At 49.9% G+C, this 15,658-nt stretch overlaps 1 protein-coding gene across 5 annotated transcripts in view; it reads right to left on the bottom strand.

Moving 5' to 3' along the window:
• Positions 1 to 7,430, bottom strand: part of FLNB (filamin B) — a 136,573-nt gene extending 129,143 nt beyond the window's left edge. For all 5 annotated transcript variants that reach the window (XM_061128270.1, XM_061128269.1, XM_061128268.1 and 2 more), the window contains exon 1: positions 6,969 to 7,430. In XM_061128270.1, the coding sequence (XP_060984253.1) occupies positions 6,969 to 7,260 (292 nt within the window). In that variant the 5' untranslated portion in view covers positions 7,261 to 7,430. The remainder of the gene's footprint in view (positions 1 to 6,968) is intronic.
• Positions 7,431 to 15,658: the final 8,228 nt, after the last annotated feature.

The raw sequence follows: 15,658 nt of genomic DNA on the forward strand, positions 1-15,658 counted from the left end.
ATGCAGGGACTTCCCTGGTGGTCCAGTGGCTAAGACTCTGAGCTCCCAATGCAGGGGCCCAAGTTCAATCCCTGGTCAGGGGACTAGATTCCACATGCTGCTACTAAGAGTTCACCTGCCACAACTAAAGATCCTGACCTGGAGCAGTCAAGTAAATTTTAAAAAAATAAACAAACACAGATTAATAACAATAGGAGGAAAAAAGGAAAAGGAAATGCAGGTATGCACGCTGTCGGGGGCCCCCAAACAGGGTATATGCACCCCCAGGATGCAAAAGATTATCCATTACAGCAGAGGAAAAACCAGATCTCCTATTTGGATTTGCTACCTAAAAAGAAACTAAACTTTAGTAATATTTAATATACAGACTGACCGTGGTATATGTATACAGCTTATAAACCTATGCATATGAGAAAGGGGTACATTCAAATTTTTTTTTTTTTTCTTTTCTGATAGGAGTAACTGGAGCAATAGTGAAGAGATCCTCAGATTAGCTGAGCCATTTCAGCTGGGTTCACTTACTTTACCCCAGGCACCCTAAACGAAGATGCTCTACTGGCAACCTCTAGCCTCAAAGGGTCCTTTGTGAGCTAGCCCCTGCCTACCTCTCCACCACCCCTCCGATCTCCACCTGACACACTCTGCTACTCCTGGGTTCTAATTATAGTCAGGCTTTAGGTGTCAGCACAACAGCCCCTCCCTTCCTCCAGGAAGCCCTCCAAACTACCCAGTCCAGCCTGACGGAAGGTGCTCTTCCCCCTCAGAGGGCTTGTCAGCTCAGGCCTGACTACCACATGGTGGTCCGCAGACAGTGGCCACTGGGAGCCAACTGGAAGACCGGAATTCAGAGTTCACCCCGATCTAGGGAATCAGGCTGGCCTTTTTAACGGGCCCCCAGTTTCAAGTTCCCAGGTGATCTGTGTGTGCCTGAAGGGTTGAGGACACGCCCTGGTGACTGGTCTCTCCTCTGTGCTGAGCAGTAAGGCAAGCCAGGGACATGACTCTCGTTATATTCCTGTGGCCCTAGCACCGAGCCTAGCTCAGAGCTGGTCTTTCATATGCTGGTTAAATGAGGAAAGGAAGAGAGAAAGGATTTTGAGAGGCACCGTGGAAATGCCAAGCTGGAGAGAGGGGGATAACTAACACCATTTGACAGTGGCAGGACTGGCCAGAGAATAGATTGAGGATAAGACAAAGTCCACTATAGTAATAATGACAATGCCAGCATTATGCTGTAACTTAACCAAATCAAATCGAATGCTCTCGGCAAAGAATGATAGGAACTATCATTCGCCTCTGTTTTACAAACCTTTCTGAGGCTCAGAAAGGGTAATGCAGTGGACCAGAGTCGCATAACTGTTATGGGGCAGAATGGTGGTGAGAAACAGCTTCAGGTATGTGCTACCCTGAAGGCCGTTTATAGAGGAAGCAGGGTGATGCAGTACCCTGGCCACGGAGCCAATGCAAGGCTCCGACCTGAGCAGCTGCTGCCCAAGGAGCAAGGCAGCCATCCTTGACTAACCCTTGATACGGCTTCACAGCACAGAATCAGGACCCCCTCCCCGGGTGGGGGGGTGAAGAGGGAGTGCCCAGGGACATAATTTGGCTCCAAATCAAAGCTCTCCTTCAGCACAGACTCTCCAAGAAAGAAGGCAGCTGCTGACTGGCATGCTGGCCCCACCATTGCTGGAGGAGCTTGCAGACGTCTAACTACCATCTGGAAATGATTTGGCCCTGAGATTCCTGAACGGGTGAGAGACTGGAATGACCAGCCACTCCAAACTCCTGTCCAGCTCTCAGAAACAAAGCTGGAATGAATGGGTCCTGGAGGCAAAAAATCATAACACAACCAGAGGTCACCCCCTGCGAAGGAGGGGACACCCTCTGGGCAATCTATAACCCTATTAGAGCAACAGGAACCACCATTAGCCAACCGAGCTGGTCTCCCCAGCATGGTGTCAATTTTAAATGTCCTATCAGCGTGCAAACTCTCCAGTGTGACTTTTGAGAATATTATTGGACAGCACTTTATTTATTTAACCAAACACACAGCACCAACAGTTCATCTGCCATGAACTGTTCTGAACATGAACACTTTAAAAAATATTAACTTGTTCAGTTTTTACAACAACCTTTTAAGGAGTAGCTATTATCCCCATTTAAGCTATAAGCAAACCAAGGCACAGAAGTTTCTTAATAGCTACTTAGTGGCAAGTAGGATTTGAACCAAGAATCCTAGCTCTTAACAAACTGACACTAATGTGTTACGTTGTTACAAGTGGCTCAGAAACTTCTCAGGCAGCCTGCTATCTTGCTGCTTTTTAAACCATTCCTAGATGTGAACTAGTGACAAATGGTAAAGAATCTACCTGCAATGCAGAAGACCTGGGTTCAATCCCTGGGAGAAAGAAATGGCAACCCATTCCAGCGTTCTTGCCTAGGAAATCCCACTGACCAGAGGAGCCTGGCAGGCTACAGTCCATGGGGTCGCAATGAGCCAGACATGACTGAGTGACTAACACTTTCTTTTTCTTTCTAGATGTGAACTGCACTGCCTGAAAGACACACTGGTATTTGCTAAGTATTTACAGGACAGAGCAGAATTTAGTATTATTTGTACATTATTTTGGTGGGAGTGGGACGAAAGGAAAAGAAAACGGAGTGAGTGATCTACCACCCTGGAAACTCTGCCCAGTGACCAGAGGTCTTAGGAACATGCATCCTGCCTATTCTGGGGTGCTGGCCTGGCACAGGCACTTTAAGCAAACATCAGGTTCAGACCACATCCATTAGAAAGGAAAGAATTCCTTTATATAAAGGATCAAACCAAAACACACCACCAAAATTTCTAGGTTGCCCTGATTGTCATTCCTGGGTTGGGAGACCCCTTCTTCTCCAACTTGGCTGCACTGCCCAGGGTCAGAAAAGCTTTTGGAAAAACAAGTAAATAAACCTGCCAGCTCCTGGCAGACAACTGGAATTAAATATGCTGAGGCCTCATTATGAACTGCCCAGGGTATAAGAAGGAACTTCAACTTTGGGATGAAGCCGAGGATGGGCCCACCCTACAAGGAATCACAAACATAAACAAACAACCAGCGAATTCTAGGCAGAAAAGCCACTCTGCTATCAGCATCTGACCACCTATGTCACACAACTGGCGCCTATAGCCAACTCTAATGATTCCCACAATGTATGTCGTTGGGAGCTATCCAAAGTATACAAAACCCTGCATAGATACTTTTCCAGATTACAGGAGTGAAATTTCTCCCACTGGTAGTAGGAATCTCCAACAGACAAATAAACAACAACAAAACCATTGAAGACAGGGCAGCTATTCCCTCAACAAGTTCACCTCAAAAGATATAAGTTGCAAACTCGGGCTTTCCCACTGGTGCTAGGAGTAAATGAAACACCTGCCAATGCAAGAGATGTAAGAGATGAGGGTTTGATCCCTGGATTGGGAAGACTCCCCTAGAGAAGGCAATGGCAACCCACTCCAATATGTTTGCCTGAAAACTTCCATGGACAGAGGAGCCTGGCGGGCTACAGACAATGGGGGTGCTCAGTCAGAGGCAACTGAGCACAGAACAAAGGAAAGAGAAGGGAAAGAAAGAGAAAAGCAAAAACCCAAAACAAGCAAGCAAAGATGCAAACTGATTCTGCTCACTTCCTGACAAGACACTCATCTCATGGACCCTCTTCACAGTTCAGAGGATTAATCTCATCCCTCACCTAAGGCCTCACTTTGTTCAAGGTCAGAGGCTCAATGTATGGATGTCCAACCAAAACCCGTACACCCCAGATTTACAAAACTTTGTGTTCATATGAGCTCTCTGGTGGGACAATGGGGCTGTATTTTACTTGTTTCTGACCCTGAAAAATAGGTCAGTTAAGCCTCAAGTTCAACAACTTGGCAGACCTAGGTTCCAGCCAACATTCACTAGCTGGGTGAGCTGCACAAGAAGTTACTTCACTCCCGTTTCCCCAGGTTTAAATAGAGGTAATGATACTAACCGGCTTCCCAGGTGGTGCTAGTGGTAAAGAAAAGTGAAAAATGACGTCGCTCAGCTGTGTCTGACTCTTTGTGACCCCATGGACTGTAGCCTACCAGGCTCCTCCCTCCATGGAATTTTCCAGGCAAGAGTACTAGAGAGGGTTGCCATTTGAACCCACCTGCCAATGCAGGAGACGTAAGAAACAGGTTCAATCCCTGGGTCAGGAAGAGCCCCTGGAGGACGGTATGTCAACCCACTCCAGTATTCTTGCCTGGAGAATCCCATGGACAGAGGAGCCTGGCAGCAGTACAGTCCATAGCGTCACAGTAGCAGCCTAGAGTCCATAGTGTCACAAAGAGTCAGACTCGACTGAGGACAATGATATTAACCACCATCCCCAGTAATAACAACCATTTCCTAAGCACTTGGCCTGGACTGGGAAGTGGTGGGGAGATCATTACATAGACAAGGAAACCAGATCTCAAGGATTCAAGGTGGTGATCAGCGGGGTCATCAACAGAACACACTCAACACCTAGCCTGTGTCCCAAGTTGGAGCTCATTTGTCATCGTCAGCACAATTCAACACAGCATACGCAGAGAATGCTTGAACTGAAGTCCTCGCAGGATGTGAATTTTTTTCTGAAGGGCCTTTACCCTGCACAGTCCCAAGAGCAGAGGGAAGAGGCCTCAGGCATTACCGCTTCAGGGAGTCCTGGCCCTTGGCAACTCTGCCTCCAGGCTCCAGAGGCTGGAAAACCTGTTTGCTGTAAGATCTTTCTGGAGACCAACTAGGCAGCCAATGGCAGGAGTCATAAATGTGACCACAGCCTTTGACCCAGGAATTCCACTCTGGGGAATATGATCCAAGAAATTATTTAAAAGGAGAAAATAACACAATGTAAACTGTGGTGGGAAGAGGTCCATAGCAAGAAACTGCCAAAGTCCACAGGCCACAACCAGGGAAGGGAAAGCTAACCCTGGAATGTCAGGACGGTAGGAGTTGCTATGGTCTGGCTGGGTTCAGGAATGAAAATCATGAGGGTTAAGGAGAAAAAAGTATGGGACCAGACAAAGTCTAGAATAAGACCCTCAATTTGGGGGCACTGTTGGGAGACCATGCTGGAGGCAGCTGCAGCCTCTGTAAACGTTGGCAAACTGGGCAGTCCAGGATTTTCTAGTACTGTGGTTTGGTTGGTTGTTGTTTTTTTTTAAGAGATTTCATGTCATGTTCGGACACTTCTGGTTTACTTTAAGTTTCTTTGTTCAGTTAATTAAGTAAATACACATTTCCGAAGCAAAGAAGAAGGGATCCATGTTGAGCCCAGCCGGCCTTTGAGATTCCTCAGAGGGGTCTGAGGAATCTGAAAAGGAAATAATTCCCAGAGAGACTGAGGTTCTCCTTTCCTCCTTACAGGAGATGGGCGCCCCAAAGGCGACAGCATGTCACACAACTTCCCTCGGCAGGGCCTCCACCCTCGATGGGGAGGCCGATGGGCGGCGGCCCAGGAAGCAGCCCTACCTGCCCCACAGGTGTGGGGAGGGCGGCGGAGAGGACAGGAGACTCAGCCTCGGAAGCCAGTTTTAGGCAGGAGAACGTCCCAGCAGCCTCACCCGCGGCCCTTTTTTCCTGTTGGGGGTCACTCCAAGGCCTGCTTTCCTCAGGAAGAGACCTGAGGCAGCTACTCACGGGCAAGAGCTTCACCTGGCAGAACACACACACACACACACACACACACACACAATGTAGGTGCACATTCTCTGCACCCTGACATGCTCTCCACACACATGCTCTGTGTACATACACTCTCTGCACACGGACACACTCGCGCGGGCACGCACACTACACACCCCTTGCCCCGATCCTTAGAGTCCACACCCCTCGGCCGCCGTGTGACCCTTCCAGAAGCCCTCAAACAGCCGAGGTCACAGGGGGGACCTCACCCCCACTCTACCTCCCCTTTGGCGGGGTGGAGGGGGAGGCGGCGGAGAGGAACCCAACACCAACTCCCTTCCCCCTCTCAGGAAGACCCTGGTGTGGGGAGGGCGGGGAGAGGAAGGCCAAGTCTCCTTTAATTGTCACCCACTTCCTTCAATTCTCAGCTGGACCCTCGCTAGCCTGAGCGAGCCCATTAACCCTCTGCCCCCCACCTCGTCTGCAACAGGGGTCTAACGGCGCCCCAGCTCGCAGGCTGCGTGAGGAGGGAGGTCACTGGGAAGGCGGCTGGCACCCAGCGCGCACTAGCTGGGTCTCCTACCAGGCAGCGGTTACTGTGACCACCACCCATCGCTGAATGACACCTTCGGCGGCGACCTCGCGGCCAGAGCTGAGCTGGGAGCGAGGAAGACACACCCCCGCGTCTCCCCTTCCCACCTCGGGGCCCACACCCCTTCCGGCGACCGCCAGGTCCCCGTCTCCACCTGGGCGGGAGGCCCCGGATTCAGAGAACAGTCCCTCCCGGGGCCTCTCCACCTGGCCTCCCAGCCAACGCCCATTCGGCGGCCGCTGGGCGCAGCGGGGCGAGCGCTCCGGGGAGCGCCGGACGAGGGCTCCACCCCCCAGGGACCGCGGACCTGAGGCTTTCAGTCCCCGGCTCCCGCTGCGACACCCCAGCTCCCGCAGCGACACCCCAGCTGCAGAGAAACGCCACAGACCCGACTCTCCCCGTGCGGCCTCAACCCGAACCTTCAACCCACAGCCCCCAGCAGGCGCACAGCCCCGGCGCACGGCAGGGTCCGAGCACACGAGGAGAGCGCCCCGGAGGATGGACCTCCCGAGGGGGCCTAGGTCCCCTTTGTCCTCGCGCCCTCGGGGGACAATGTCCCCCGGTCCCGGAGCCCACACGGAGCCCGCGGCTGCTCGGCGCGGGGGTGGTGGTGGGGCACCCGACGGGGAGCTTCAGCCTCCACAGGGGCGCAAGCGCGGTGGAGGCTGGAGGGCGAGGGGTACCGGCCGGGCCAGGGCACTCACCGATGGACACGAGCTTGATGCTCTCGCGGTCCAAGAACTCGAGCGCCACGGACACGTTCTCCAGCTGCATCTGGCGGAAGGTGGGCCGCTGGTGGTACTTGCGGTACATGTGCTTCTGGCTGAGCACCTCCAGGAGCGCGATGAGCCGCAGCCCGTCGCTCAGGTCCGTCTGCAGGTTCCCTATGCGCTTGTTCACGCACTTAAGGTGCTCGTTGCACCAACGCGTGAAGGTGTTCTGCTGGATCTTCTTCCAGGGCGCGTCCTCCGCCAGGTCCTTCTCGGTTACCGGCATTCTGGCGGCGGGGAGAGCGCTATGCGCAGCGAGCTGCCGGAGACTGGCGTAGGGAGGCCCAAGGGCCGCGGGGAGCGAAAAACCAAAGCGGGGCGGGAGCGGGGCTCGAACTCGCTGCTACCGAAGCCGCAGCTGGGGCTGCTCTGCGCTCGCCTGCCCGTGGCCGCGCCAGGCGTCTGGCCCCGCGCCTGCGCACTGAGCCGGCCCGCCCCTGAAGCCCCGCCCCGTCCCAACCCTCAGGAGGGCGCTCCCGGGCCACGCCCGCCCCCTGCCGCTCGAAGCGGGCATTGCGGCCCGCGAACTCCCAAGTCCTCTGGGGTCCCCGCGCGCTGGGCTCACAGCCTCGGTGAAAGGGAAGCTAGGCGGGAGATGTCCGGCTTCTCAAGAAGGTCACCCGGTTCCAGAGTGAGGGGACGTGTGGAGGCAGGAACCTGGACAGAATGGGCAGGGACGGTGGCATGGGTCACGCGGGAGGGGTTGGCGGGGAGGGGCATTTCATCCACCTGAGGTTCAATAAGCTTCAATGAGACCTTTCATTGAGCTATTGCTGTGTGCTAGACTGTGTTAAGGACTTCCCTGTAGCTCAAACGGTAAGGAATCTGCCTGCCAGGCAAGAGGCCAGGGTTCGATCCCTGGGTTGGTAAGTCCCTCTGGAGAAGGGAATGGCAATCCACTCCAGTATTCTTGCCGGGAGAATTCCATGGACAGTCCACGGGTCAGAGTCGGACACGACTAAGCTACTAACACAGTCCACAGCTCTGTGCTAGGCACTGGGAGCTTCGTGAAGGAAATGGACATTTAGAAAAAATAAATTTATTTGGCTGCCTCGGGTCTCAGGTGCGTCATGCGGTATCTTTCCTTGGCGCTCTCGGGCTCGAGCACAGGCTCAGTAGTTGCCAGCTGGAATGTGGGATCTTAGGTCCCGAAATCAGGGGTGGAAATTTGTTGCCCGCACTGGAAGGCGAATTCTTATCCACCGTGACCAGGGAGGTCCCTGAACTGGACATTTTCCTTCTCATATTAACTGAACACATATGAATTATAATATTATTGTTAGTAGTATTTATTATCTGCCTACTAACTGAAGGCCTGTCAGCCTTCTTAGTACCTGCTAACAAATGGTAAATAAGACAAACTTATAATTTAACCTTGAGGAGTTCATAGACTAATAGGAGAAAAAAAGTATAAATCAACTATCACAACACCCTAACGGTGGTGATAGAAATGAACCATAATTTGTCATGTATATTAGTTCCTTAATGTTGCTATAACAAATTACCAAAACTTTGCCTTTAAAACACACACACACACACACACACATCGTTATCTGGCTTTTCTGTAGTTTAGAGTCCCTCGGAGGGCTCACTGAGCTAAAATCAACATATTGGCAGGATCCATTCCTTTCTGGAGGCTTTAGGGAAGAACTCATTTCTTTGCCTTTTCCAGCTTCTAGAAGCTTCCCAAATTCCTTGGCGGAGGCTGCTTTCTCTGTCTTCAAAGCCAGCAACATCAGGCGGAGTCTTTCTCATGCTGTCTTCTCTAGTTCTCCATAGTTACATCTAATTCTTTTAAGGACCCAGTTGGGAAGAGAGGTTGGGCAGGATGGATAGACGTCAAGGGCTTCCAGCTCTGGGAGGAGCCCACAGATGTGTGGTTGTGGTATTATGTAACAGGTCATTTGTGTACAAGGGGAAGCAATTTCTTCAGATAGATTGCCTCACTCACTGGAAATGCTCAAAAGAGCCTTGAGGAAGAGAAGGTATTACCTGGCCCTGGCCCTGGCTCAGGCCCATTGTTAGGATCAGTAACTATTGGAAGAATCATTCCTCTTCTTTGTGATTAAGTGAAGAAATTTGCTGGAGGTCAGCTGATAAGGACTGGACAAAGCTGAACTTGAACCTGGGTCTAACGCCAAAGTCTGTACTATGCCTAAAAGCCGCCATGCTGTTCCCAGCCTGGACCTTGTCTTTGTCTACACAACCTGAGCAGCAGATTCTCTCAAGGCACTGTGGGTAACCCTGCCTACCCCATGTGCAAGGCTTCTAGTTCCTCAAGCTTTCTTCCACCCAAAGGCATCCATCAAAACTTATCAGCCAGTGTCTCACTCCCAAGGGGACCTCCTCCCTGCTAGGTGAGACCGGAGCTAATGTGATCAACTCAGTTCACTCAGCAGCTGATAATGTTCTAAGGTTCTGCTTTCTCAGGAGATATGTCTGTTTTCACCAGGTCTTGACACAGAGAACTAAGTTCTGCATATTAATATCTAGTCCACCTCACTCTGAGCTGAGATACCCCTGTTTTAAGATGAGTCTGGTGATTCTCCACATCCCATCAGGAGACACCCAAGGGAGCAGTTTATGCAGAGTGAAGGGGACTCCGTAGCCATGGTGGAGGAGGGTGATCAGTGGCTTTGGTGACAAGGAGAGGAAGCCTACAAGGTCTTCAAAGGGCTCTTCATCAATATTTGATAAAAGAAGAGGGCAGGCATTTTCTGCACGGAGCCTCTTCACCAATGCATTCCAGTTTTGTCGACAAGGCTTTCATTTAACAAAAAATAGTAGAAATAATAAGAATAGTAGTAATAGTAATAATAACGGAAGCTTCTGCTTCTTAAGTGCCGATATTCTCATTTAATTATCACAGCAACTCCAGATGTTGTTATTATCCCCATTTTACAGGTAAGGAAACTGAGGTTGAGAGGAGTAGTCAGATACTTAAGGTCACAGAGTGACAGAAACTTGATTCTAAGGAAGGGCTAAGAAAGATAATACAGTAGTCATGATTAAGAGCAGGGACCTGCAGCAACGCTGATTTTATTTCTTTAGCTGTAACCTACCTTAACAGTGCACCTCCTAGGAATTTCTGACAAATAAGAACTACGTGTGTAACACTTAGCGTGTACATGTCAGCTGAGAGGGCCGATACTGCTATTATTGTCACAGACATCAAACAGTGAAGTCTGAAAGTTCCAGGTTTAGAAGCCCACTTTCCAAAGGGAACAGAGACGAAGAACCAGGACTTACAAAGTGAATTTCCCTTCTCACCAGATGCACCTTTCCCCCTAGGGTGGGGGCCTTTTCCGTTGTAATTTTACACCAGTGTCCACACCCTGCCAGAAAGAAAGAGAAGCAAAATATAACTGAGAATATTTGCTCTGTCTCCACCTGCCAGAGGAAGAGGAGCTGGTTCTCTCAGGAGCTCCCTGGAGAAGTGGGAGGGTTCACCCTCCTCTGCCAGCCCTGACTGCAGAGGTCCTTGGGACCACGTGGGTGGGGTGCTAAGAGGAAGCCTACTCTGGGGGGGAGGGTGGCGGAGGGGTGTTGGGAGAGCTGGCCTTCCTCCAAAGGGGTGGCAAAAGGCAGAGGTGTTTTGCAGGCCCAGGGGCCCCAGCAGGCAGCCCTGCCCTGAGATTTTGAGATTAGGTGGGGGCTTCTAGGAGGCAGGTTGCTGCGAAAAGGTACCCCGACTCTCTCACTCACCCACTGGGTAAGATAGAGCTCAGAATGGGCAGAGCAGTGTTCATGAAAGCCATTCTTTACTGGAGCCACTCAACGGGCTACGTGATTGTGATTTTATCTCTGATCCTCCAGCTGTAGTAATTGGCCACTTCCTAGTGCCAGGTACTGAGCTAAGCATCATGTCTGGGAGGGTTTTTTTGTTTTTTGCTTTTAATACCATTCTTATCACTACTAATACTTTTGCGGGGGAGGCTGTGTTCAGTCTTTGTTGCTGCACGGGCTTTCCTCTAGTTGCAGAAAGCTGGGGGTTACTCTCTGGTTGCAGTGCGTGAACTTCTCTTTGAGGTAGCTTCTCAATGTGGTGGTTTCTCTTGTTGCAGAGCACAGGCTCTGGGTGTGTGGGTTTCAGTAGTTGCTGCACATGGGCTCAGTGGTTGGAGCTCCCAGGCTCTGGAGCACAGACTCAATAGTTGTGGCTGATGGGCATAGCGGCTCCTTGGCATATGGGATCTTCCCGGATTGGGGATCAAACCTGTGTCCCCTGCTTTGGCAGGCCGATTCTTCACCACTGAACCACCAGGGAAGCCCTGGGGGTTAATTTTTTAATCTTCTCAAGAACACTCTGAGCTTGATGCTATTATTATTTTTTTTATTTTTTTATTTTTTTTTTTTGATGCTATTATTATCAGCCCCATTTTACAAGTAGGGAAACTGAGGCTGAAAAAAAAGAAGAAGAAGCCAGGTCACTTGCTCAGAGTCCCTTGGGAATCAGGTGTCAGAATCTGGATGCAGACCCTGGACTAACCAACTCCAGAGGCCAGTTCTGAGTCTCTAAGCATGACTGCCAGGCGCACAGTTTGCCCAGCGATGGCAAAGCACTGAAGACAGTGGCCACTACCCACGGGACACCTGTGTGGAATTCATTCAGCAGGAGCAGGAGTCAGGGTCTACTGAGGGCCTTGAATTTCCCAGCCCAAGGTGAAACTCACTGCCCCAGACCCCACTGCAGTCTCGTTGGAATCACCAAAAAAAAAAAAAAAGTTTGCAGATGACTGGGCCCTCTTCCTCAATTCCATCTGGCTTTGACTTCCTTGGAAGATTTATGTGAGTCTGGTTTGCTTTTCTGAAGTGCAGACAAATGTCACAGAGTACTTTTCAGCTAAAGAAAACCCTGTCTAGCCACTCTCACCTGGCAAACCCAGTCAGCCTTCCAGCTGGAATAGAACTGCCCTTTTGTGGATGGCTGGACCACTGACAAAGCCCTTTTCCATCCTTATCTTGTTGACTCCCTCCTCCCCCACTGCTCTTCAGGCCAGGATTAGTAGTATTACTCAGAGCACTCAAGGACAGTGATTGTTTATCTTTATCCCTGGGGTCTAAGAGAGTGGAGGCCTTTGTGACCACTTACTGAATTGCTGGGGGAGGAGGGAGTCACTGGCCACTCAGAGAGGTTGTGACCTGCTTAAGGTCACATGGTTAGTGTCAGAGTTGGAGTTCAACACTATGTCTTCTGACTCCAAAGCCTGTTCTCTAGGACTGCTTTCAGATCTTCAAGCCTGTTTCCTGCAGCACTGTTTCTAACCGCCAAGTGTCCCTCGCTTGTGGGTAGAGGTCACTTGCACTATAGTCTTGCCCCTCATGGTGCGATCCTGCCAGCAGCTCCTGTGGCACCGGGCGCCGCCTTGGACCTGCTGAATCTGAAGCTGCAGTTTAACAAGGTCCCCGAGGCAATTCACGTGCTCATTACAGTTGCTAAGTCCCACATTACAGTACATCCATCTAGTGGACCACCTTGGTACTTTTTTTTTTTTTTTAATAACACAAGAATGTGATGGATCCACACATAGGCTGATGTGAAAGGATCTCAGAAGTTATTGTTATGTGGGGAAAAAGAAAAGCGAGTCACAGATCAATGTGACTTTGTATGATTCAATTTGTGTACACATTTTTTTAAATGAAGGTAGCACTAATACATGTGAATATATGCACAGAACTGATCAGCCAGGCAGCCTATTAGGGTGCAAGACTAGAAAGGGAACCCAGATAGCGCTGGTCTAGATCAAAACACAGTGGCAGTTAACTTGAGTGTTCATACTCACTGAGACCTAACCGGTGCTCAGAGGGAAATAGCCTCCTCTGGAGGAAATAAGAACATTCCCCTCCTTGGCGCCACCATGCCAGAGTCCAGCTAGGCGACGGCGCTCTGAGAGCCTTGGTCTGTCAGCTTAGTCCCTGGTCAGAGCTGCATGCTGTTTGTTCATTCATCACCTGAGTCTTGGTCTTCCCAGGTGGCTCATTGGTAACGAACCCACCTGCCAGTGCAGGAGCCACATGAGGGTTCGATCCCTGGGCCGGGAAGACCCACCAGAGAAGGGAATGACAACCCACTCCAGTGTTCTTGCCTGGAGAATCCCATGGACAGAGGTGCCTGACGGGCTGCAGTCCATGGGGTCACAAAGAGTCAGACACGGCTGAGCACACAACACACTCACCTGAACCATCTGCCCTTTGATATAGCTCCCAAGAACCTTCCTGGACAACTACGATTTCAGGAAAATTCCAAGTAAAAGACCACAGTTCATTCTGTATGTGTAATGAATTCTTTGTTTCTAAAAGAAGAATGATCTATTTTATGAACAGAAATGCCAGTTTCTCCACATCCTTGAACCACTTTGAACCACTGTTTTTAAAATATCAAGTTGAGGGGATCCCAAATTATTAGTCTGCCTGGAGCACTTCTATGTCTCAGTCTGGTTCTGTGTGTACTTAAAAAAAAAAAAAAATTTGAAACTTTGGAAGAACTTATAGGAAACAGTTACCTAGGAAGTACAATTATAAGAAGTTTTACTTTCTACCTTAAGGGCTTTCTTTCTACCTTAAATGTTTCTCTGTTTTGAAACATGCATCGTTGGTGGGAACGTAAAATGGTAAACCCATTTTGGAAAGTGATTTCTTGAAAAATTAAACATATGATCCAGCCCTTTCACTCCTAAATAATTACCCAAGGGAAATAAAAGCATGTATCCATAAAAAGACTTGTACTTGGATGTTTGCACCAGCTTTATTTGTAATTGCCCCAAACCGAAACAACCTAAAGGTCCATTAGCAGGTGAATTGATGAATGCACTGTGGTGCATATCCATACAGTGAACTAGTCAGTACTCAACAATAGAAGCTAAGGATCTGACACGCACAACGTAGCTAAATCTCAAAATAAGTAACCTCAGTGAAAGAAGCTAGACAAAAAGAGAGTACATGCTGTGTGATTTCATTTATGTAAGACTCTAGGAAATGCAAGCTATTTATAGTGACAGAAAGCAGATCAGGGTGTGCCTGGGGATGCAGGGGCAAAGTGGGGAGGAATGGAAGGGAGAGGTTACAAAAAAGTATGAGGAAACTTTTGGGAGCGATGGATATGGTCTCCATTTTGATTGTAGTAATGGTATCATGAATATATATATTTGTGTATATATGGATATATATGTATATAGGGCTTTCCTGGTGGCTCAGAAGGTAAAGGATCCACCTGCATTGCGGGAGACCTGGGTTCGATCCCTGGGTCGGGAAGATCCCCTGGAGGAGGGCATGGCAACCCACTCCAGTATTCTTGCCTGGAGAATCCCCATGGACAGAAGAGCCTGGCGGGTTACAGTCCACGGGGGTCACAAAAGAGTCAGAGACTAAACAGCAGCAACAGCACAGGTATGTGTGGCTGGTACTGTGAGTATATCATAGCGAGAAAGAGAAGGGAGAAAAAGAAAATGAGAGGGGAGGAGGAAGGGAAGGAGGGAGAGGGGAAGGGAAGAATGGAGGAAGGAAGGAAGAAAGGAAAGAAAACAAATCCATTTTATGTTTATGGGTAGAAAAAAGCAAAGGCACACCCACATTAAAATGTGTACTCCTTCACTTATAAATCTCCTAGTCTCTACCTGTCATTGCAGGGACTGCATCCAATGTGCTCTTTAATTCAGCTCATTTTAAGACTATCTGTTCCCTTCTTTCCCCATGTCCCCCACCCCACCAAGTGAAGCTAAGTGGAATCCTGCTGAAATGAAGTCAGATAAGGTTTCCTCGCTCCATGACGGCCCCCAGCTTCTCCCCACGGAGGTTACAGGCTGTGAGGAATGTGATGGCGTGTTTACTTTGGAGCAGACTTTGGCTTGTAAATACACTCTCAGCTCAGACCAGAATCAGTCCGGATAGAAGACAGGCCCTTCCAAAATAGCTGGAGGTCAATCCCCTGTTCAAAAGCTCCATATAGATCTTCAGTAGTGAGGGGAGGGGAAGGGCTGGCAGTAACCAGAGCATTAGCCTTAGTATTGCTAAGCAGAGGGAAAGCTCTTGGCTACAGAAGCTCATTGAGAAGTTACAAGAGAACAATCAGAACATGGCTGGCCCAGCATAACGAGGTCTCTGAGGGCCCCCCGTTCTCCAAGTGTGAGAAATTTGCACCTCTGTTGGCCTTGATGGTTGACCAGCCATTCAATCCCAGGTTGGTTAGGACCAGAGGAAGTCTACTGGACCATGTGGCTTTCTAGAATACAAAACTTCTCTGGTGACAACAATGATAATCATGGCAACAGCTCACCGGGGTGCTAACACATTTTGACACATTTAATTCTCACACAACCCCATGAAGTAGGAACTGAGGTCCCATGAAGTAGAACTTGGTTAACTGAGATGTTAACCAAGCATGCTATTAATAGGGCTGACTCCAGGGCCCCTGCTCTGGGCCACAGCCCCATACCGCCCCCCAGGAAAACAGGCAGCCCGGGCAAGGCAGAGATCCTAGACGCAGTCCTCAGTCACTCAGGCGTGATCCAGCTCTTTGCGACCCCATGGACAGTAGCCCACCAGGCTCCTCTGCCCTTGAGATTTTACAGGCAAGAATACTGAGATTTTACAGGCAAGAATACTGGGGTGGGTTGCCACTTCCTTCT

The sequence above is a fragment of the Dama dama genome, chromosome 24, assembly GCF_033118175.1.
Source record: "Dama dama isolate Ldn47 chromosome 24, ASM3311817v1, whole genome shotgun sequence".
Classification (NCBI taxonomy): domain Eukaryota; kingdom Metazoa; phylum Chordata; class Mammalia; order Artiodactyla; family Cervidae; genus Dama; species Dama dama.